At 44.6% G+C, this 25,207-nt stretch overlaps 1 protein-coding gene across 1 annotated transcript in view; it reads left to right on the top strand.

Moving 5' to 3' along the window:
• ADAMTS12 (ADAM metallopeptidase with thrombospondin type 1 motif 12) overlaps positions 1–25,207 on the top strand; it is a 114,786-nt gene that overhangs the window by 78,153 nt on the left and 11,426 nt on the right. The window contains exons 12-19 of the mRNA XM_083575504.1: positions 380–549; positions 4,652–4,785; positions 9,485–9,605; positions 12,368–12,612; positions 13,940–14,081; positions 15,448–15,574; positions 20,905–21,115; positions 23,842–24,948. Of these exons, the coding sequence (XP_083431630.1) occupies positions 380–549; positions 4,652–4,785; positions 9,485–9,605; positions 12,368–12,612; positions 13,940–14,081; positions 15,448–15,574; positions 20,905–21,115; positions 23,842–24,948 (2,257 nt within the window). The remainder of the gene's footprint in view (positions 1–379; positions 550–4,651; positions 4,786–9,484; positions 9,606–12,367; positions 12,613–13,939; positions 14,082–15,447; positions 15,575–20,904; positions 21,116–23,841; positions 24,949–25,207) is intronic.

The following is a 25,207-nucleotide window of genomic DNA, read 5'->3' as shown; positions in this document are numbered from 1 at the left end:
CTCCTTGTGCCCTCCATCTTTCCCAACATCAGGTTCTTTTCCAGGGAATCTTCTCTTCTCATGAGGTGGCTGCAAGGGTAGGCAGCCAACAAACTTTGCAAGACGATCTACTTTGGGCAGGTGTGGATTTTCTGAAAATGTGTCTGGAAGGCCCTAGGTTCACCATCCCTGGATTAGAGTGTCAGACTCGGACATGGAAGGTCCAGGTTTAGATCCACACACAGCATTACTCTTAGCTTAATCTCCCTCTCAGGGTTGTTATGAAGATTAAATATGAGGGGGGAACCTACGAATGCCGCTGTGAGCTCCTTGAAGGAAAGGCAGGGTATAAATGTAATAAATAAATTCTTGTTTTCGAAACCCCTTTTGTCACTTCCAGGCCACAGTTTGGAGGGAAGTACTGCACAGGGGAGAGGAAGCGCTATCGCATGTGTAACATCAAGCTGTGCCCCAGAGCCTCACCAAACTTCCGTCAAATGCAGTGCAGTGAATTTGATACGGTTGCCTACAAAAATAAGTTCTACACGTGGATTCCGGTGTACAACACAGGTAAGGTTAAATAAGTTGCACAACGCCTGTTTATTGAACTTTTGCTTTTTACCTGCGGGTTTCACTTTTGTTTTAAGCACAGTATTATTTTGATTGACAGGGTGCTTTGCAGATTGTAGTGTGAACCAACCACTTTGTGAAAACCTATGGTAAAAAGCAGTCTGCAAAAATTTTGGAAATAAATGAAGAAAATATTTTTTTTAATACCCATAATGAATTTTTCACGTCATCTGGTAAAGCTTTTACATTTGGATTTTGACCATAAAACATTTGGATTTTGATAGTAAAACATCAAATGTTAAAAACTTCCCTATACAGGGCTGCCTTGAGATGTCTTTTAAAAGTCAGGTAGTTGTTTCTTTCCTTAGAGTTTCTATGCCTAATTTTTCTTTCGTTTGATACCCAGTGGGGAACTGCACATAGTTCTTCGGACTCCTGCTTTTAAGAGTTGTTAATCTGGTTCTGATCTGCACAGATAAGGAAGACTTGCTATCTGCATCTGTGTAGCATTAGATCACCATTTAAATGAAAAGAGATTAGTATTGTCTTTCAAGTCCACACTATACACTGAAAGCACTATTAGTGTATGCATCCCAGAACTTATTCCAGAGTACTCTGCAAAGCACCAGGGTTCCACAGTGAATTTGCATGCGTTCCTTTTGTTGTTGTTTAGTCGTTTAGTCGTGTCCAACTCTTCGTGACCCCATGGACCAGAGCAAGCCAGGCACTCCTGTCTTCCACTGCCTCCCGCAGTTTGCTCAAACTCATGCTGGTAGCTTCGACAACACTGTCCAACCATCTCGTCCTCGGTCGTCCCCTTCTCCTTGTGCCCTCCATCTTTCCCAACATCAGGGTCTTTTCCAGGGAGTCTTCTCTTCTCATGAGGTGGCCAAAGTATTGGAGTCTCAGCTTCAGGATCTGTCCTTCCAGTGAGCACTCAGGGCTGATTTCCTTAAGAATGGAGAGGTTTGATCTTCTTGCAGTCCATGGGACTCTCAAGAGTCTCCTCCAGCACCATAATTCAAACGCATCAATTATTTGGCGATCAGCCTTCTTTATGGTCCAGCTCTCACTTCCATACATCACTACTGGGAAAACCATAGCTTTAATTATACGGACCTTTGTTGGCAAGGTGATGTCTCTGCTTTTTAAGATGCTGTCTTAGCAAATAAGTAAATTGAAAAGGTTCTCTGAAGCCGGAAAGAGAGGGAAACTATTGCTCTGTTAATTCTGAGATCCAAGCATCTTGCAGATACTGCCTGCAGCAGTCACTCAAAATTCCAAATATGTCCACGCACCTAAAAAAGGTTGATCACCCCTGCCCTATGATCACTGAATACTTTGCATACATCCCAAATTTTAAGTGTCGGATTAAGTGATTAGCTTCACTTTGTAATAGTATTGGATAGCGCAAGAAATTGCTGGATTTAATTACATTACACATATTGCCATGCTGCTCTAACTTCTGTATTGCAACTGCTGACACTTTGTTAAAAACTACTTACTTATCAGAGAAGAAATGTCCCAAGATTTTATATTACAGGCCTAGCCTCCCCTTCTTAAAAAAATAAATATTTAATGCCTTGCGGGGAAACTGGGGGGGAAAGTATTTTTTTGAGGAAGTTCTTGTATCTAAAAGTTTGCTACTTTCACAGGAGGAATGTTGAAGCATTACTCATTTGCAGGTGTTGATTCATTCAAATATGTGCAATGTTTAAAGAATGATAATTAAAGCTAATTATCATGATGATTAAAGTTAATTATCATGACAATTAAAGATAATTATCATGACAATTAAAGCTAAGCCCAGTCAAAGCCTGGAGTACCAGGTAACCTTCCCTGCAAAAGGAAGCAAGGGCATAATATCAGCATGCCAAATCCATATAATTGTCTATTGACTAGTGTTGAGGCTGATCTAAAACACGCCCAGCCCGTTGACACAAAAAAGTCCAGTTTGTTTCCTGCTCTCTTCAGTGATTTCCACCACTGCTCTTCAAAGCGGGGAAAACAGGCAGCAGTTTTTTAATTGTTTAGTCTGCTCCCGTCAGTAATTGTCCTCCCACCACTTTCTTTTCTATGTTTGATTGCCACAAAAATAAACCTCATACGCATTGTAAATGCCACACATTTTCATTTAATAAGTGCACTGCTGGGAATGAACAGGAGGAGATCGTTTCTGAAGGCGTTTACAGAAATCTGTAAATATGGCAAGCTCTTATGGCCATTTTGGGAGCTGGCACAATGCCTTCTTTATCTAAAGTGGCTGGCATGGGACGCATCCAAACTTACCCTTTGCCCCACACAGGTCCGCACTTTACCTATCCACAATTTCTTTATGTATCCGAACACTTTCTTCTATTCTCTTTTCTCTTTTGCCCCACTGCTTTCCCCAGGAAAACCTGCTCTTCAACACTGAATCAAAACAAACAGCAATTCGGGTTTTCTGTGGGTTGCCATTTGCTCCGATTCAGCAGTAAAGAGCAGGTTTTCTCAGGGAAAGTGCCAGGGCAAAAAGAAAAGCACTCACACAGAGACCTGGAAAGCTCAGATCTGCTCCTAGAAATGTGGAGCAAAGGTAAGCATGGGTGAGCCCTGGCAGTGACTCTCCAGAGGCAGGGTTCTCTCCCAGCCCTACCCCCAAAGTCAGTAGCCCAAGTCAGGAATAGATCAGCAATTAAAAAAAAAAACTAGTGTCAGTGAAGTTAATTCTTTATTCAAAGAAACTAAAACAGTGCGAGACTAGTGAGCCCAGCAACCCTTCCCAGTAGGTCTTGCCCCAATGAGGCAGTTGCCACTTCTCTAAGGATCCTTCGCCTGTTCCTTCCCTAGCAGACTAAGGCTCCATCGTCTTGTCTCTCTTTGCTCTGCCCTCTTCATACCTCTGTATGTTCCGGGAGACCAGTGGAGAGGGGAGCTGGTAACAGCAGGAGGGGGAGAGTCCCTGGATTCTTCAGCAGCCAGCCTCCACCCTGCCGCTTGACCTCCCTCTGAGTCTGGACTGCTCTCTGCCACAGCCTCTTCCCATGACTGCAATCACAGAGCAGGAATTCTAACAGTATGAGCGTGTCAGAGAACAAAGGAGAAGCAAGAGGGGAGGGACTTCCCATCGGTCTGCTTTTTGCTGCGGAAGGGGGGGGGGAATCAGAGTGAGCCACTCCGATCCTTGCAGAGAGATGCCGATCTGTATTCGCAACCTGATACTGTAATAAAAAGACTATAAATCTGTTGGAGATTCATTCCCCGTGTCTGCAGTCATGAGATTGTTGTCTATCGCATGACGGTGTATGTTTTCATTCCACAGTGTGGGAAGTGACAGAGACAGGATGTTTTGGTATTACTGTGTTCCGTGAAGTGGGATTGTTATCCTTTGTTCTTTCTCTCTTTGCTGTCTGATGAGAAAGATGAAGGAGCTAAAGCAGAATGCTCTGAGTGTATTATATGTAAATAAACGTAGATTAGCCAAAATGCTGAGCTACTGAGTTCTGTTACGCAAACTGCGAATACTCTGCGGATCCCTAAGTGTGCTGATGTCTCCAAGGCATCAGTCGCTGTGATGTTTGGGTTGCAGAAAGCTTTTGAAGCTCCCGAACAATTGACCAGGAGGGAGAGAACATGCTAGTCGGGCATGTGTCTCTGCCAAGGTCCTACACGAGAGTAGGACGTTCCTAACAAAATCCACCAGATACTTGTTCATTCTTATTGGTGAACTACCAGGAGGGAGAGGAGAACTCCCATACTTGACATCATCTCACCACCAACCCCCAGGCTCTGAGCTTTTTCACCCTGGGGATTCCCCACTGGTGCCTCCACCACTCCTCTGCATCGAGCCAGCCCATGACACTTGATGTGCCTGGGATTGAACTTGCGACCTTCTGCATGCAAACCAAGTGCTCTGACCCATGCAGGATGATTGTAGCAATGATCCCTCTAGCACGTGCTGCTCTCAGATTTCTGCCACAAATGTCTCTTAATGGGAGGCAGTGTCTTACTGTCACCTGTTGCCAAGCTACTTACTTTTAACTTTTCGTTTTATACTTGCACCACAACCTTGCAGTCGTGTGTGTCTATAGTAACTGATATAACTTTGGGGGTTTCCCTTCAGCTAATCCTTGTGAGCTACAATGCCGTCCCACGAACAACCACTTTTCAGAGAAAATGCTTGATGCTGTCATTGACGGTACGCCTTGCTTTGAAGGAAACAACAGCAGAGACGTCTGTGTTAATGGCATGTGTAAGGTATTGGGTATGTTTCCTTCTTTGAACACTTCATGGGACTACAGATTTTCAGGCCTCAAAGGGCCATCAGAGCCATGGTCTTAAATCCCTGTGCTGCTCTTTACATTTGGGATCATTTTAACAAGCGATATCCTCAAAACTCATATTCCATGTTTTGAGGGTTGGCAAGAAGATTGGTGAGGCCTAGGAGTTGGGGGCTGGTTAGAATGGGGAAGGGGTTGGGGGCTCATGGATATGGGGTTGATATTGGGGCTGCATTCTGAATTAACTGGGGTTTCCAAATAATCTACAAAGGCATCATTACATTAGTTTATCCTGCGTATCCCAGATTACTTGTTTGTTTACTATTTGTACTTATAGCCAGCCCTTCCCCAAATGTTCCCAGAGTGGGTTAAAAAGATGCCACAATTAAAGCAAGTACAATTTTGTATTAAAGTAATAAAATAGCACCACAAAGCAAGCAATAACAACATAACAAAATGGCACCACAAAACAGCAGTGCACAGCAACACAACAGGAGGACAAATATCCACTCAGCCAAAAGGCTAAGTCGAGAGAACATGATATTGATGTGTTTCCTGTTGGTCAGGAATTTGAGAAATAACCACTACTGTAATAAACAGTTGGGTCTGTTTGCAAGTTTTCAGTGTAAACTGCCTTGAGCAGTAACAGCACCGCATGGTCGTCCGCTTTTCCTTATCCCGGAAATCCATCAGGGGCTAGATTTGGTGGAAATTGGCCTTCAGCAACGGTAGTTACAAAATATTCCTATGCTGGGCATGAAAAGAGCTATTCTCATATGGTCCCAGGCAACAGCTTTGATAATGGCCCAGCTAAGCGAGTCTTTTTATCAATTGTCACTGCTGAGCCACTATGACCTTTGAAGATTCACTCATCGCTACAGATGATGACTGCTCCAAGTCACAAGAAGAAAAGGTTCCAATCTGTTTTTCCCCCCAGTGAAGATGCCCTGACACATCTCTTTGGAAGGCTCTTCATAGGGCAACACTAATTTTGTTCTGTTTGGCACCGTTCTGGGGCGTTGTGCTTTGGAAAATGTTCAAGAAGCCAAAAGCGTTTTTGTTCTAATAGAATTTCAATAGCAGCTTGCTCAAGATCCCTTGAAATAAATGAATTTGATATTTGGGTGAGTCAATAAGCCACATAAACTATTAATCCAAGTTAAACTGGATGGCTTTAAAAGAGGGTCAGGCAAATTAATGGAGGATAACACTAACATTGGCTGCTAGACATGATATCTACGCTCTGCCTCCACGGTCAGAGAAAGTCATGCTTCTGAATAACAGTCGCTGGAAGCCATAGGAAGTTAGAATGCTCTTGTGCTCTGGTCCTGGTTTCCCACACATATCTGGCTGCCCACTGTGAGAACAGAATACTGCACCAGAGGGTCATTGGCCTGATCCAACAGGCTCGTTCTATGTTCTTACAAGAACTGGTTAGTCAATAAATACGAACCACTTGCGTTTGCCAGCCAACAGTATCAGGGGCATTGTTAAGCACATGGAAACACTTGGGACACACAAGCCCATAACAAGGATTTGTGAGTATGTGTGCATGAATTTGGCCATATTTATATTTCCACAGGGTCCCGGGTGGCGCTGTGGGTTAAACCACAGAGCCTAGGACTTGCCGATCAGAAGGTTGGTGGTTCGAATCCCGGTGACGGGGTGAGCTTCCGTTGCTCGGTCCCTGCTCCTGCCAACCTAGCAGTTCAAAAGCATGTCAAAGTGCAAGTAGATAAATAGGTACCAGTCTGGCGGGAAGGTAAACGGCGTTTCCGTGCACTGCTCTGGTTCGCCAGAAGCGGCTTAGTCATGCTGGCCACATGACCCGGAAGCTGTATGCTGGCTCCCTCGGCCAATAAAGCGAGATGAGCACTGCAACCCCAAAGTCGGTCACGACTGGACCTAATGGTCAGGGATCTCTTTACTTTTACCTTTTTATAGTTCCACAGGGTGGTTCTTAATTTTCACATATATTTAAGGGTCTTCCAAGATGGCGTCTGTCGGCTGCCTCACACAATGGCAGCTGATTAAGAAGTTGCAAGTAGTTATACAAGTGTCTTTGAGGTCCATAAAAATTGCCCTTTGGTGTCTGCTGCAGAACTGGTGATTAAGAAGTATCAGCGTTTTAATGGGCAGGGCCAGTTGCTGAGCTCCAGGGAACAAAAGGACGTTTTGTCAAGTGTCAAAAGGAACGATAAACGTGTTCCCTACTGATAGTCATTCAACCTGCCACAAATGCAGTTTGATAGCATCAAGATGTACAGATATGGAAATGTTACAGCTGGAAATGAAAACGCATTCAGAATACAGGTGGAGATACGGAGAGATAGCATAGAGCAGTAGTTTACCATCCTTTTTCTTTTCTTCTGTTTATGGCTCTTTTTGCATCCCCTCACATTATCCAGGTAGCTGGGGCAGAAAAACACAGTTGTTATAAGTTACAGTTGAGAAGGGAGGAAATCCTCTTTACCTTTTGTGATGGCTGCTTCAGGGCCAAACTAGATGTCATGTGTTTGTCACATGTTTCGCTTCTGAATGCAATATTTTTCTTTCACAGGGGTTGGGGGGGGTCCATATCTGGACCCTGGTGGTGAGATGGGAAAGCAGCCTTAGGGAGTTCCATTCTAATGAGGGGAAATGACATCAGAATCCCCCTGCTGAATCAGGCCAGTGGCCTATCTAGTTTTCCCAGTGACCAACCAGTGGACTGCAGGAAGCTTGCAATCAAGGTCTGAGTGCCAGAGCACTCTCTCCCTCTGAAGTCTCAAGCCACTGGTATTTAGAAGCAAATTATTAAAACTGTATGGGCATATGTATAATATCCAGAAGCTTACTGCCTCCAACAGTGGAGGGAGAACATAGTCATCATCAGTGCTTTTTTTCTAAAAAAAATGTTTAGGGGTACTCTCAGTTTCCTACTCATATAGAAATACTGCCCCTCAATGAGGCCAAACTTAGATTCGCAAATTGTTTAGGGGTATGCGTACCCCTATGTGTCAGTACACCTTTCAACCGATGTGCAGCGACTGGGCTCAAAAACTGGTTCTGCCCCGACTGGGCTAGGCGACTGGAGCACTTTCAGAGACCTTCCAGTCTTGGAAAACAGGTTCCAGTGCACTGGACCCACAACTGTGCATTGTGAGCACCAGACTCAGCAGAGTATAAATAATGCGGAAGCTAGCTGTGAAGCATAACTCCTTTTATTTCTAACAGCTACTACAAACTAAAGAACTACTGGCTTGCCTGAGTGTTACCTCTCCCACTCAGCCATCTAGTCACTACATAGATAAGACTCTCTCCACACACAGAGTCAGGCAGTCGGTCATGAAGGAAGAGTAGAAGAGCAGTTTCCGCCCCCTCCTTTCTCAAAACATCAGATCAGGAGATTCTTGTGATGGGAGGGGGTGAAAATATCAACACTGCGTCCCCCCAGAAAAAAAACACTGGCCATCATGGTTAGCAGCCACGGATAGCCCTATATTCCATGGTCTAATCTTCTTTTAAACCACCACTGCCTCCTGTAGGAGCAAGTTCCTTAGTTTAACTATCTGCTGTGTGAAGAAGGACTTTCTTTTGCATGTTCTGAATCTTCCAACATTCAGCTTCTTTGGATGTCCACGAACTCTAGTGTTCTGAGAGAGGGAGAAAGACTTTTGTCCATCATATGCATAATTTTGCACACTGTCATGTCGCCTCTTCTTTGCCTTTTCTCTAGACTTAAAAGCCCCAAATGCTGCAACCCATCCTTTTAGAGGTGTTGCTCCAGCATCTTGATCATTTGGGTTACCCTCTGCTAAATCCTTTGGGACGCGGGTGGCGCTGTGGGTTAAACCACAGAGCCTAGGGCTTGCCGATCAGAAGGTCAGCGGTTCAAATTCCCTCGATGGGGTGAGCTTCCGTTGCTCGGTCCCTGCTCCTGCCAACCTAGCAGTTCAAAAGCACGTCAAAGTGCAAGTAGATAAATAGGTACCACTCTGGTGGGAAGGTAAACGGCATTTCCGTGCACTGCTCTGGTTTGCCAGAAGCGGCTTAGTCATGCTGGCCACAGGACCCGGAAGCTGTATGCCAGCTCCTTCAGCCAATAAAGCGAGATGAGTGCCCCAACCCCAGAGTCGGTCACGACTGGACCTAATGGTCAGGGGTCCCTTTACCTTTTCCTCCTGAATCTTTTCCCAATCCACAATACCCTTTTTGAGCTGAGGCAACCAGAGCTAACACCTCCCTCCTCTCCTCAGGCTAAGGTCCCAATCCAGAGCAGCAGCACCCACTGCATGTCAGCTATATGCGGAAGAAAAATATTGCACTGAAATGCAAATCAGATGACCATGATAATGTGTAATTTCTTCCTTGGTTACTGTCTTTAGAAGGCTACAGATGAAGATATGTTTTGAGTAAAACTGGAGGGAGTCAAGGTTAGACTAGTGGGCTTCTTCTTCCCTTGTAATTGAAGCCTTGTTGCTCTGCAGCCTGGGAAGGTCAGCTGGACTCTAAAGATGTTTCAAATTGGCTTTGACCTGCAGAAAATACCCGTCACATGGACACACCTTAAGACATGGGAGCTGCAGAATGATGCAAATAGCAAAATAGTCTCTGGCAGGCATTTGCTGATTGGTTAGTGCTGATCCCATAATGCATGCAACCTCTATTCTGAAAAAAACCATGTCTTCCTTCAGACCATCGGTTGTGATTATGAGATGGATTCCAATGCCACAGAAGATCAATGTGGAGTTTGCCTGGGAGATGGATCCTCTTGTCAGACTGTGAAGATAGCCTTCAACCAAAGTGAAGGAGCAGGTGAATAATGCCCCCCCCGCAGTGTTTTTCTGCAGCAATTTCAATGAGCAATGATGCTTGCTGACAAAACATACTCTGAGACACTAACACTCTGTCACAAAAGGAGAGAAAACGAACCTGTAGAAGGAATTGGGGGATGTGAAGCAATACTGAATGCAATATCTCCTTTATTAAGGAGGGTATATTGAATCCACTTGGATCAATAGGGCGATAAATATGACTGCTAGGTTGCAAAGGACTGGACTGCATGACTCAGCCTCTTTGAGTACATAAGTACAATTTCCAGAGGGGTAGCCATGACAATCTATTATAGGGAAAATTGCATCCTTTGGCACCAGGCTCAAGCTGCTATTTTATACCCATTCACCTGAGAATTCACCCCCTTGTGCATTAATTCTCAGCAGTCATGCGTAGCAGAGGCCATAGCTGTGGCTGACAGGTAGAGTACCTGCTTTGCATACTGAAATTCCCAAGTTCAGTCTGTCATCTCCAAGAAGGTGCAGGGGAGAGAGCTCTCTTTGAAACCCTGGAGAGCCAATGCCAGTCATTGTAGATGAGACTCAGCTTGCTGAACCTCCTTCTGTGACTAAGTATTAAGGTCTCTTCCTGTGTTCCTTGGACTGGGCTGCAAGTGGGTTTATTGTGGCATAAGCACTGGCAAACTATTTTGAGAAGTAGACGCTAGTCCGCAAAAGCTAACGCCACGATAAATCTCTTCATCTCTACAACATCACGTTTTATTAATTTTTTTACCTTGTGAAAAGTTTCTTTTGTATCTTTGCAAGAACTTTCAGGGTTTTTTTCCTTTCAAGACCTTGGAGCGAGAGAAGAGAGCGAGCGAGCAGAAACCTTTGAGAAGTGGCGCAATAGGGAAAAGCTTTTCGTCTAACCAGAAGCATATCTCTATCTTTTATTTAATTTTCTCAGATTATGTTAGACTTTTATTCTTGCCTGTGGTTACATGGAAAGGAGAGCCGAATGTTAAAGATTTCAATTTTATCATGCTGGACACCTTGTTTTGTCTGTGAGTTTGCGGCAGCTTTAAAGTTCTGCAGATCCAGCCTTGCTGTGTGAATCCATGTGGCGATCACAGTCAGAGGCTGTACTTAGGCTTTAAAGACCTTGGCCGTATTGAAGATAAACCTCTGAGCCAAAGATATGTGTGCAGGCTCCCACCCATTGCAAATGTAGGTCTGAAAGGCTATTCTGTCGGAATGTCATAATAAGGTAATAATGGAGATAAATCATTGATCTAAAGCTGCCTGCAAAATTTAGTACATCTGCTCCTCTTTGATAATCCTTTCATTTTAAAAAAAAACTGCTGGAGGAGACCTTCTTCTCTACTTTCTAATCAGCTGAATCCTGCAGCAAAGGTTTTCTGCTGAGGACACAGTGTATCTTGATTTCACTAAGGCTTTCGACAAAGTGCACCATGATATTCTTGCGGTGATGCTGGTAAAATGTAGGCTGGGCAAATAACTCTTATAGCTGGTTGACTGACCCAACCCAACGAGTGCTCACTTAATGGTTCCTCATCATCCTGGACAAGTAGGGTGCCGCAGAGTTCTGTTCTGGGTCCGTTGTTGTTCAACGTCTTTATAAATAACTTGGATGAAGGAATTGAGAAACGTTTCAAAAAAGCTGTGCCTAGCTAATCCCTCTGGTACAGCCCATGATCAACAGCGCTGAGCCAAGACATTTTGCCATCTCAGGCAAAGGACAAGATGCCCTTGCCCTTTCATGTGCAGGAATGGCAACTGATTCTCACTTCAACACTAGGCTGGTATGGGGAGTGAGACACAGACAGGAGCCAGCTTGCAGAGGCAGTGAAGTGGGTCTGGCTGAGGTGGCCATTTCCCACAATGTTCTGGGGTAGCAGCAGTAGCTGGGTAAGTAGTGGTCATCAGTGGTGTAGCATGGGTTGCCAGTGCCCGGGGCCACGCAGAGGAAGGAGTTGGGAGGAAGGGGAATTCACACAGGAATTCCACTTTCAGGATGGGGCCCAATGCAACATGGTTGCATTTCTAGACCTCCAACACCCACCCACCCCCGCAGAGTGTCTTTTCCTTCAGAACTATTTTCTTCATTCATATGCAGATTTCATACTCATGCATTATTTATAAAAAAACCACCTGAAAAGTGCATTGCTTTGCAGAAAAGAAAATTAGCTGGTCGATACCCAGAAGCTCATCACCTCAAACAAGAGGTTGCCGGGGACGGGTGGGGGACACTTGGAGGGGAGGGGGGAGGAAATGAAAGTGGGTGGGATTAAATTTATGCTGCTTTAATTAAGTAATTAACGGATATTCATGCAATTAATCAACCAAGACATTTTTTTAAAAAATCAAGTGATAGCAGAAAAATTAGACTCAATTGTTTCAGAGGCCTTTTCAGCAATAATTTGTTCAAAATATTAAACCTGACTAGGCAAGATAAGAAGTACCCAATTATGCTGCAAACCTCTAGCTGCGTACCTGGGAACCAGACTTACCAAACTCAATAGGACATGTGTGATTAATGTGCTGTTATGGAATGTTCACATCAGATTTGTCCAAGGGCAGTAATTTGGAATAAAACCGTAATTCGTTAAGTGTGCTGCTAATTGTGGCTCTGTGAGGGATAAACAATAGTTCCCAGGATTTTGGGTGAAAACTTGCAATGTGTGTTAAATGTGCTCTAACTATATGCCATAGATGTGACCTAGGCAGAGTGCATTAATATTCTGTTGTTAAAACTGGTGAATGTTGCTTCTTCCCCCATAGGGTATGTTGATATTGGCCTAATTCCAAAAGGCGCAAGGAACATCAAGGTGCTGGAAGTGGCAGAAGCTGGGAATTTCCTTGCGCTACGGAGTGAGGACCCGGGAAAGTATTACCTAAATGGAGGATTTATTATCCAATGGAATGGAGACTACAAAGTGGCGGGAACGATATTTCAATATGGAAGAAAGGGTGACCTGGAAAACCTCACTGCCGCTGGGCCCACGAATGAATCGTTGTGGCTACAGGTAGGGGAACGTGTCATATGTGCAAGTGGCTTTGGGAAATTGCTGGGAGGTTTGGACTGGGCTGCTTTTATGAATATGTGCCCTCTAAACGTTATTGGACCCCTGTTCTCATCAGCCCCAGCCAACAGGGGTCAGGAAGGAAGGAGAAATTCTAAAGCTTGATTTCCAGACCTTCGATCATCTTGCCCTCCTCTGCACACACTCTAGCTTGCCAACACCCTTCTTAAATTGTGGTGCCCAGAATTGGACACAGTATTCCATGTGTGGTCTGATCAAGGCAGAATAGAGCGGTACTATTACTTCCCTTGATCTGGGCACTAGACTTCTTTCTGTTGATGCAGCCTAGAATATCATTAGCTTTTCTTGCTAGGACTCCTCTTCTCCAGGGTCTTTCCCACGCAGTCTCAGACCACCCTCTGCTTTGCCCATTTCATTTCTCCATGAGTTCTAGGAGACCAGGAGGAAAGGGAGCTGATCACAGCAGGAGGGGGAGATTCCCTGGTTTCTTCAGCAGCCTGGTTTCTTCTCCACTCTGCCTCTTGGCCACCCTCCCCTCAGCCTCTGGAGTCAGAGTCTGAACTGCTCTCAGCCACAGCCTCTTCCTGTTCATTAAAGCCTGCCACCTCTCCTGCTGCTGTCACCTCCTCTCAGTCTGTTCCTTCTTCCTCTGACAACTCGTTGTCATCCCACCACCAACCCCCTGGCTCGGGACCTTCTTCCCTCTTCCCCGAAGGCTTCCCTTGGGGTTTCCGTGGCTGGTACCTCCCGCCACTCCTCTGCATCCAGCCAGTCCATGGCCAAAAATGATGCCTTCTTCCATCCCTAGTCAGGTATGATGGAAGATGCATTCTAGCAATACCTGGAAGGTGCTTTAGAACATACCTAAGCTTTCTTGATGGGACGCGGGTGGTGCTGTGGGTTAAACCACAAAGCCTAGGGCTTGCCGATCAGAAGGTCGGCGGTTCAAATCCCTGCGACGGGGTGAGCTCCCATTGCTTGGTCCCAGCTCCTGCCAACCTAGCAGTTCAAAAGCACGTCAAAGTGCAAGTAGATAAATAGGTACCGCTCCAGCGGGAAGGTAGACGGCGTTTCCGTGCGCTGCTCTGGTCCGCCAGAAGCGGCTTAGTCATGCTGGCCACATGACCCGGAAGCTGTACGGCGGCTCCCTTGGCTAGTAAAGCGATATGAGCGCTGCAACCCCAGAGTCAGCCATGACTGGACCTAATGGTCAGGGGTCCCTTTACCTTTACCTTTAAGCTTTCTTGCTTTCTCCATTTGTTTGCTTGGAACCATTTTGTGACCAAAATTGACAGTTGTTTCTTCTCAGCTCCTTTTTCAGGAAAATAACCCTGGAGTGAAATATGAGTATACTGTCCGTAAAGGCTGGAGCTCTGAGAATGATGTGGAAGAGCCAGAGTATTTTTGGCAATATGGAAGCTGGACAAGTTGCAGTGTGACTTGTGGGAGAGGTAAACAACATTAGTGCTGCCGTCTTCCTCTCTCTGCCGGCTGCTTTGGCGTTAATTATCTTAACAGCGTGTTCATCAAGGAACAAATGGGTTGCTCAGAAGCTGGCAAACTGAGTTTTATTAACACTTACCTTGAGCCATGTGCCCTGGGACGTGCTGAATTTTTCAACTTTCAAATTCCAGAAAAAAGAGGGGTGCTAACTAGTTGTCACATGACTTGGGAATTCAAAAGGCAGTTTGGTTAAATTGATATAATTTAGTTTGGCTTGGTAAGTAAAATGTGCATAAAATTGCAGAGAAATCATTAAAAATAATTACCAAGTACTTGTATTTATCCATCCATCCATCCATCCATTTAGCATTGCCTGACATTTCAAAGGGTAAAATTAAAATTATTTGGTTTTCCAAAAGCTGCTTATGTGCCTCTTCATCAAACCAAGCCAAATGTTGTCCGTCGGCAAAAATAGCAGATTTGAATTCTTCACACCCAAAACCATATTTTTAAGACCCTTCCACATGTTGGACTACAGTTCCCATCATCCCTGACCATTACTCATGCATGCTGATTGTAGTTGAAATCCAACATCTGGAGTACCATCAGTTCCCCACCCCTGTGACAGATAGAAGTGAGCACTGCCTTAGAGTCGACATCTTCTTTTTATTGACAGAGGCTCTGTGACAAAATTCTACCAGGACAGCTTTTCCTGACATGGTGCTTTAGAAAGCTCCCCCTGTTGAATTTCTGTCTGTTGTATAGTTGTTAAAAATGCAGAGACTTTGGGAAGAAGGAAAAATGACACCCTTCAGGCTTCTGTAGGTTATGTAGCAAATGTCCAAATTTGTCAAAATGTTTTTTGGGGGGGAGCGGGCTGTGGATGCAGCCATCATTCAAACCTGCAATTCCTGAGCTGTTCAGTTCCATTTTATTGATGTACCACTGCACTAATCTTGCTTGATCCTAGGCATGGTACCCACCTCCACTTCCTAGTCATTTCATAAGGATAATTGCTTAACTACCCTAAAGGAAATCGCTTAATGTCATGTTAGGTTGCACAGCTGATTAAGACAAGTCGTGGTTTTCTGCTCTCAGATAAATTAATGAATAAACGATTAGCTGCTTGCCTGCTTCATGAGTACACTGAAAATTGGGCATTGCTTGGTGTTTCTGAGGGTCATGGAACAGATCAGAGAACAGCCCAAGGCTGCTGGAGATGCTGCGGTCACATCCTGCATTGTAGATCCCGCAGTGAGCAAAGGGGCCAGACTGGATGACCAGCAACCCAGCTCTAAAATTCTGTGATGGCTCTTCTCTTCGAAGCCAGGCATTGCCTCTGTATGCAGCACGTGTCTCCTTCCCTTCTCGTAGGTTTCCAACAGCAGATGGCCCACTGTGTGAGAAAAGGGAGAGGTGTGGTGAAAAACCTGTTTTGTGATCTCGAAACACAGCCCAGTGGGAAACAAAAGAAATGCATGGAAAGGGACTGTCCACCAAGGTAGGGTGTGTGTGTGTGTGTGTGTGTGTGTGTGTGTGTGTAATTTAGAGGAATATACTCATGGGTAAAGATGGCAACGAACAGCAGTCTGTCAGAAGAAATGTAGGCCAAACAACATTGTGATAGGTAGACAGATGATAGAAGAAAGGACACATTTTAAAAAGAACTAATAAAACAGCTTCAGAAATGAATGACATTAAACTGATAGGATAGTGAATAAGAGAACAATGCGTCAACCAGCATCCTCTGTCCCAGTTTCATTTCAGTGACAGGCCTGCTATGTAGACAGCCCTCTAAGGCAGGGATGGAAGAATATATGGCTCTCCAGAGATTGGGCTCCATCATTCCTGACCATTGGCCATACTAGCTTGTGGGGTGATGGAAGTTGGAGCCCAACCATGCCTGGATGCTCACAGGTCCCCGCCTCTGCTGTAAAGCAAACCACCATCTCTAACCCCCCTTTCCGTTTCTGCAACGCACCCTGCCTTAAGGAGCAGCTGTCAGTGAACACTCAGAAAAGGCACCATTTAAGTGCTTGGTATTACCCATCTTCTGTCACAATTCCCCAGGTGTTTACAAGGAAACACCTGTTGACTTACACCTGACCTATCCCACTAGCCTGGACAGGAGAGGTTTTGTCAGCCAGCTGAGAGGTTAACAGGTTGTGTTTGGGGAAGCTGTGATGTGTTTTTAACACTCGATTGGGAGCCGCCCAGAGTGGCTGGGGAAACTCAGCCAGGTGGGCGGGGTATAAATTTAGTATTATTATTATTATTATTATTATTATTATTATTATTATTATTATTATTACTATTTTGCTGAGGAGAGAAGCATCTATGGTCCCCTTTCCCTTAGGAAACACAGTAAGGGGGGGGGAAGGTCTTTCAGTGCACAGTGATGGGCAGTTTTGACAACACTGGTCACTCGACAAACCCTCTCCGCCTGCCCTATTATTTATAGCATGTTTGAGCATCGAAGGGTCTGGTTGGCAAAGCGAGTCATGCGACAGGTTTCCATTTTGGTGTGCATCTTGATAGCAATAATATCTAATGATTCCAGAGAAGATATGGTATATGTGAGTTTACAAAAAGGCCAACTCCTGAGACTCATGGCAGCTGTTTTAAATTCTTGACTGACATGACGAACCTACCTAAATGTGGGCCATATTAGAAGGGACACTAAATATGTGGTTTGCTGTTGACTTTTACTTTTTAAATGCCCATAGGAGGTATGGGGGGACTTTAATTGGGATAATGGTGCATGGGGACTTTAAAAACAACAACACTCTCCTCCTTCCCCTGCTGTGGTCTTGATGAAAATCACACCTCCATCACTACTTTTAGTCTCAGTGTGCTATCAGCCTCAGCTGCAACCAAAATGAACACTTTCCTCCTGGAGCTCAGAGGAGATTTCCGTGAGTGGGTGCGAATGAGAATTCCTCTCCTTGCCCCCTGCTATTAGCAAATATGAAACAAAAGCTGCAAGAGCAAAGGCGCATTTAGCACCATTTCACAAACCCCATTGAATTCAATGGTCAGTGAATATAGGATTGCTACCTGAAATCTATTGGTTTGGGGATCACCCAAGAAATCATCATTTAACCATGCTAGCAGGTGGCATTGGGACGTGGGTGGCGCTGTGGGTTAAACCACAGAGCCTAGGACTTGCCGATCGGGAGGTCGGTGGTTCAAATCCCCGCGACAGGGTGAGCTCCCATTGCTCAGTCCCAGCTCCTGCCAACCTAGCAGTTCGAAAGCACGTCAAAGTGCAAGTGGATAAATAGGTACCACTCCAGCGGGAAGGTAAGCAGCGTTTCCGTGCGCTGCTCTGGTTCACCAGAAGCGGCTTAGTCATGCTGGCCACATGACCTGGAAGCTGTACGCCGGCTCCCTCGGCCAATAAAGTGAGATGAGCGTCGCAACCCAGAGTCGGACACGACTGGACCTAATGGTCAGGGGTCCCTTTACCTTTACCTTTTAGCAGGTGGCATGTTTTGAACTTTGTCATAATGTTGAGCCCAGAAGTGGCTTCTTTAGCTAAGAACATTCCTGCTAACTAACCTTGCTTTGCATCTGTCAGCAATTAATTTTATGACATATCCCACTGATTTTACAGTTGAAACACTGATCATCAGTTAGGGAAATTGCCACTTTTCATGCCTCCTTAGTAGCTATGCATACCAGTGTGACCAGAAGAGAAATGACCACTGGAAGGAGCGTAGAAGGAAAAACTCACTGCTGCATCTGCACCAGCAAAACCAGACACCTTCATCTCCCCCAGCTGCAATAAAACATGTCTCTCCTGTATTGGTCTCTACAGCAGGTGCTGTAACTCTCCAATGGCTTGACTTTACCCTCAATGGCACACACTTCCATCTTCTCCCGAGATATATCGATGCTGACAATAATAAGCAGTAACATCTCAGCAAGGCGATGTCTTTGACACCCCATGTAAATAATTTTGTAAAGTATCTGAACCACACAATGCAATGATTCCTCAGGTCTAATTACTGGGAAGCCAGCTGACAGCATAATCCAATCTGATAACTAATGGCCTCTCTTAATATCTGAGCGTAAGCCAGAGGCTCAGAGGAATTTTGTGGTTAGATTAAAAAGAGTGCTAGAGTCACCAAGGAAACTACATGTTTGCTCGGAAGTAAGCCCCACTAAATTAAATCAGATTCATTCTCAAGTCTCAGCCCACTGGATCTTTTGACTCTCAATTTTCAGTGAATGGGGCTTGTGTGGCAACACAGTTCCCTTTCACTGGTTCCATTTAGGATGTGAAGTATAACATCTGTGGGCCCATGGGGGATGCGCAGGCAGCAAATGAATACCAGGAGAGATGGGTTGGGTTCAAATTGGGTCACAGCCATATGGATTACAGACAAAATTGGTTTGGCGTAGGCATTGGACATATATCCCACAATCAACCAACCTACCTGCTGGTTGATAGACAGTTGTGGTTGACCATAGGCGTCCCCCCATGGAACAAACCACTTCCAGCAGACTCCAGTGGCAGGGGGTGCTGTAGCCCTTCAGACCCCAAGCTGGACAAGAAGCATCACTTCCCAATATAGGGGATACCCCTATGGACCAGGCAGTGAGCTTTCCCACCATCTATCCCCACTAAGAAAGTAATGTAATTATATACATACTATTCACAGACTAAAAATCCCCCCAACAATATCAAATACTGCTGCTGCTGCTATTATTATTGTTGTTGTTGTTGTTATTACTACTACTACTACTACTACTACTACTACTATTAATCTGATTTCCTTTCCTGATCTGTGTTGAACACAGAAATTGTGGTAATTTCCACTCCTGTTTCCATTTCTAATGGCATTCTCCAGTGTCCCTAATTGCTTGGCAGAAAACATAATCTAAGACGCCTCTGTCCCTTTTGATCAATTTATTAAGAAACTACTTCTTCCCCTTTGCTGTGCATTGATATTTAGCAATGCCGTGGGCTGGAGAGATCAATATGTAATTTCCCAAAGGTGTTTGCTTTTGAACAAATAAGTGAAAATCTAAGATTTCAGGCGAAGGTCAGTACTGTCACTGTTTTCCAGCAATGCTACTCCTATCCTCTGGACATGTAATTGGCAACGGCAGATGTGCAGTCAGTGGGGATTAAAGGGCTTACCAGCTCCAAGTTAATATATGGAGAGGATTATGTAGGCTTCCTAGAAAATGTCAAAGGTGTAGACTACAGTAATTAAACAAGTATGCAAAGGACCACGTTTTGTTTCCCATCGCCAGCTGTCCATCATTCAGAAATTGTTTGTCCAAGTGAGACAGAGAGTTTGTTAATACGTAAGTTTCTAAACATTGGTTTTCTTTTCTCTGAAGGGTTTTTTTTGAAAATAGAAGCACAGAAACAGAAAAGATAACTGGGCACCTGCTCCCAATTAATCAGACACCAGGTCCTCTTCAAAGCAGCTCTTCTGTCATTTGGGATGAGGACTGTAGCCTGACTTGCTAACTGAAGTAGTGCTGAAGTCTTGCACTAGCAAATTGGTGCAAACACACACACTGGGTTGTGCTTTGCATGCCATTTTCAGAATGTGTTAGAGGAGGCATACAACCTCCATTCTGAATCGCAACCATCCATGCAGAAGTAATCATGGGAATTTGTTTGATACACAACGGAGGAGAGGGGAGTTCCAAAGGGTAGATGCCATTATGCTAAAGGCCCGTTTCCTAAATTGCATATCACATACTTCCTGTTGCGATGGTACCTACAGGAGGCCCTCTCTTGCAGATCTGCAGCGATCAGATGGATGTATAATGGTTGCAATGACCTTCTAATGTTGATTCTTGGGCTTGTTTATAGGAAATATTTCTCTACCACCACATTGTGTAACATCAAGGTGGTGTACAACTATTAAGCAGACAGCATCCTTAAAAACAATTCAGGTCATCATTAAAGTGCCTGGCTAATTAATTGAAACCGCTGCAAAGGCTTGTCAGCATAACAAGTTCTTCTAGAGAGGCCCCAAAGTCAAAAGTAAGGATGCCTTTACAGGAAGAGTGTTCCATGTCATGGGGCCTGTGGTGCTAAACGCCTGACTTCTGGTGGAGGCCAGCTGGCCGCTGTAACTCACTGTAATTAGATCTTTGCTCCCGTCTCTAAAATGGGTATAATAAGGGTCTGTTTCCAGGTGTGGTTATTGTGAGTGTGAACACGATAAAGTAAAGGGACCCCTGAACATTAGGTCCAGTTGTGGCCGACTCTGGGGTTGCTCATCTCGCTTTACTGGCCGAGGGAGCCGGCATACAGCTTCCGGGTCCTGTGGCCAGCATGACTAAGCCGCTTCTGGCGAACCAGAGCAGCGCATGGAAACACCATTTACCTTTCCGCCGGAGTGGTACCTATTTATCTACTTGCACTTTGACGTGCTTTCGAACTGCTAGGTTGGCAGGAGCAGGGACCGAGCAACGGGAGCTCACCCCGTTGCTGGGATTCGAACCGCTGACCTTCTGATCAGCAAGTCCTAGGCTCTGTGGTTTAACCCACAGCACCAACGTCACAAATAAAATATGCTAGGTGCATGATAGACAATAATGAAATCCAGGCAACTAATGTTTTAGGTGAGACCGATATGTGCGCAATTGTGATCCTGCACAAACTGGGGTTGCTTGTACTTCTGCTGAGCTGATATGCAGTTTCCCATAACCCAGAGGAGGAAAAGTTGCAAGCCTGGAACATAACATTTAAGGGATATACTCTTCTCAAAGTTTCCTTTGTATTACTAACGTTCATTCTCTGGTTTAGCATGCATGCCCTTTTTGATGTTCCCCAATTCTTTTTGTTTTGCTCTGAAGATGGTGGGCAGGAGAATGGCAGAAGTGTTCAACCTCCTGTGGCCCAGCAGGAGAGAAGAAACGGACCGTCCTTTGCATCCAGACAGTGGGATTGGATGAGCAAGCTTTGCCTGCTGAGAAGTGCAAACATCTGCTGAAACCAAAGACTTACCTTTCATGTAACAGAGATGTCCTGTGCCCATCAGACTGGACCGTAAGCAATTGGACTGAGGTACGTTCACAACACACTGTAGTTGTATGTGTTACATGCTCAGATCTCGGTCTTTTCTTAAAGAGCTCAGAGCAGCGTACATATCCCAGTGATGCCTCATTCTTGGGGCAGCTTCAGCAAAAGGAATGCATCGTGTGCCTTCCAGACCATTCTCATGGCCTATGAAAAGACCTATTTGTCTATTGCCCTTGAACAGCAGTATGAACAAACAAGCCACAAAGTCTTCCATTAACCATTGTTTCCCATTTTCTCTAAACCAGGAAACTGTGGTTATCCTTTCTGGAACAATCCAAGATATTACAGCATGTTTTGAAGCTGATTTGATATCTTGGTTTGTTCCAAAGCATATAGCTGCAATTTCCCAGTTTGGAGGAAATGGGGAAACTGCTGTTAAACCAGCAAAGTGGGAGATGAGTAAAAGGCTTGATCATCATCTTGACTCATTAAGATGAGATGTAACTTTCCGAACGAACTCACAGAAGGTCTTGGCAGTTGTGGTTAATGGAAAACTTTCTGTTGCCTCCTGCCCTATAGAATAAATAAATAAGTAAGTAAAATTAAAACTCTGTGGTTATAAGAATCGTTTACTTCCCCTTGACTGTGGAATGTCAGGTTTTGCAGGCTCCCATCATTGCAAAATCTTGGTTTGATTTTGCTGTGGTTAGTTACTAGCAGGTGCATAACAGGTGTGTTGCTTCTGCCCTCAGTTCCTTCAAGCTGTTTTCTCCCGCCCTCCTGCAAAGAATTAAACTGAAGGATGAGATTGGATTTGTGTACCAAAGTTCCTCTGTTGCCCATTTTGTACGCCCCATCAACTCCCTCTGCTTTCTGTACAAATGAAAACGTGACACTACTGTTAATTGAATTAAACATGGGTTTGATTTCAGCTAATTTTGTTGATGAAGCATAAAGCCTGTATGAATTACTGTACTCTGCTTTCAACAGAGTCCCAGTTGTCTGTGGGGCAGGTTTGCATATGAAGCGACGGTTTGTGTCTGCTAAAAAGTAGTGCAACCTGCCCCCCCCCCCCGGAGCAGCATAGACAAGATAGCAAAATGGACACCAAAGATCATAGGGGCTGCTGGGCAAGTTAAAATCCTGCTTCATTGTGCAATGATTCGTTTTTCAATGTGGCTAATGAAAAGACAGATAACGGCTTATTCACAAGCTTAGTGCAGTCCGCATGTGGAGCTGTCTGAGACTGTAGCACTTTTTCTCTCTTTTTAAATTTATTTTATTGAAACTTTTCAACATGCAATACAGTAAAAGCCAAACATATAAATAAAAAGGGGGGGAGACATAATACGTACAGTGGTACCTCTGGTTGCGAATGGGATCTGTTCTGGAGGCCCGTTCGCAACATGAAAAGCCCGCAACCTGAAGTGCCGTATCTGCACAGGTGCACAGCGTGATTTGGTGCTTGTGCGCATGCGCGAAGCGTGATTTAGCACTACTGTGCATGTGCGAGCAGCGAAACCCAGAAGTAACCCTTTCCGGTACTTCCGGGTCGCCGTGGGACGCATGCTGAAAAAACGTAACGTGAGGTATGACTGTATAACAAACACACAAGAAAGACAACACAGAAAAAGTGGAAGAATAAAAAGTAACAAAGTCCTCTATCCGAGGTGCATCTTTGTTAAAGTTTGTGGGTCGTAAATCCTTTGACCCACTGAGTCTGCTGCAACAGCCCTGCAATAAATTTGATTTATTGCCACTCCGACAAACTCCAATGGTGCCCACACACTTCCACACGCTGCCACTCTTCTCAGTTGCTGGATAATAGCAGAGTTCACACGCAGCGTAAAATGGCTTGTCTGTGTCTTTGTGGTGTCTTCAGTAACTCAGTTCGACACCAGTGCTTCTATTCTATCACTCTTTATTTAGAAGCATAACAAACAGAAAAGAAAGCCTACAGAATCTAGCTGCATGCTTGCAGCTTTCTGCCTCTAACAAAAAACGAAACTACCTTGCTCACATTCTCAGACAGACTGCTCTCCAGAGAGAGCTCAGCCCCCACAGAGCACAGATCAAAGGAAAATGGCCGGGTCATGTGGGCAATGCACCCAGTGAATCAGAAAGCTTCCTGGAGTGTTAACTCTTGACTGTCCAGAACCACAACAATCTTAACCCTTGCCCCCCACAAAACGTGGTGGACCTTCCCAGCTCTCACTGGGCAGCTTTCCCTTTCTTCTCCCAGCCTCCTACCCTGGGAGATCTTCCTTTCCCTGCATCTCACGAAGGGTCCTTCATCATCTGTCCATCACCTTCTGTGTGGAACCTCATTAACTGAGTAGAGGACATCAAAAAAACAGAACAAAATGTGAGTATAGGTAGAGTTAACAGAAAGGGGGAGGGAGCTAGAAATCAAATCAAATAAAAATAAGAATAAAGATAGAAGATAGAAATAAGGAGGACTTCCAGTTCTTCATCTACCAGTTATGTAAATAAAGATTATTCTTCAATCCCAGGCATCTTAAGTTCCTTCATTCTTCTTGCCACACAAAAAGTCTCTTCGATTGTTACTCTCTCTAAAGGTCAAGCATAGTCTTTCTCTGGTCCAAAATGGTGGCACTTTCTCAAAGGGTTGTAGACACAAGACCAAATAAAGCCACTGAACTCTGCTTACGGGTGTCAGGACCGGCTGGGTCTGTGCAAGTATGCATGTATGCAAGTGTACAAGGTGAGAATTGGGTGAGATATCTGAAGAAATGTTATTTATTTTGCAGTGTACGGTGACCTGTGGTGGAGGTATACGGACACGTAGCGTCACCTGTACCAAGAACAATGGAGAACCATGTGATGTTTCAAAGAGGCCCCATTCTAAAGCTCTGTGTGGCCTCCAGCAGTGTCTATACTCCAGAAGATTGCTGATACCTAATTTCAAACTGCATGGTGGAAAGATAATCAGGAGAACTGGAACAGATCCCAGAAAAGGCCCTGGGGTCAACTGGCCAACTACCAAACCAAGCCCAAGAATCCTTACCACAACAAAAGGACTTGAGCCCAGAAATGTTACTTTGATGCCTACATCCTTAAGCATTGCAAACTCTTCCCAAAAAGAAAATTTGGATGTAAAAATATTACAAAGTAATTCCAGTGGGTCAGACATTCCTAAAAATTATTCCTATGTATTTAGTGATGGCAGCTTACTGCAAAATAGAACTTTCGGGCCTGTTACAAATAATTCAGGTGTTTTGAATTCTACAAATGTGGGGAACATATCCCCCACAATACCATACAATTATTCAGACATTGGCATTATAAACAGTGACTCCTTTACCACTAATCCCAAGTCGTCGGCTGTAACCCCAAGGTATTTAACGGAAGAATCTAGTACAGTGTCTAACGGTACAGATGGAGAAACAAAAAATAAATCCCAGAGCAAATGGCCAATGAAAAGTTCTCCTACTACCATCACTGATGGTAATACATCAAGCAACTTGCTGACAGATTATCATGCAGACAGTTTTAGACACATTTCTGTTACTCCGGTAGCAGAGGTAGGAAATTCCATGACAACGATAGGTCTCGGAGGCCTTGCTGTTCAAATAAATACACCTGCAAATACCACAGCAGATCCTGTCACAGTACAACCAGTGGTGTTAAATGATACTTCAAGAGACAAGTCTGCAAATAGAACGAAACCAACATCCTCTGTGGATGAGGCATCTAATTATGCCACAGAAGGTCCATTTCTGCAGGATACTGACATGCCAAAGACCTGGGATGAAGCTTCCAAGAGAATTTTGTTGAATGACTCTGAGCCAGAACATCCAATGGAGTCCAGGAACTCACCCAATGATGCCTCCTGGTTGGTGGGGAACTGGAGTGAGGTGAGTCTTGAGATTTCATTCTGTTGACTATAGTCACTTCGCTGCCGCCTTTATCATTATTTCAGCTCCATTCCTAAGGAAAGCAATTATGTTTGCACAGTGTCTATAAACCAGCCTTTAAAGGCAGAGGGCCTTCTTGGTAGTGGCACCTGCCCTGTGAAACGCCCTCCCATCAGATGTCAAGGAAATAAACAACGATCTGACTTTTAGAAGACATCTGAAGGCAGCCCTGTTTAGGAAAGTTTTTAATGTTTGGTGT

The sequence above is a fragment of the Podarcis filfolensis genome (assembly GCF_964270895.1).
Source record: "Podarcis filfolensis genome assembly, chromosome: 11".
Classification (NCBI taxonomy): domain Eukaryota; kingdom Metazoa; phylum Chordata; class Lepidosauria; order Squamata; family Lacertidae; genus Podarcis; species Podarcis filfolensis.
The sequence above is the reverse complement of the archived record's forward strand: the minus strand, read 5'-3'. Positions and strand labels throughout refer to the sequence as shown.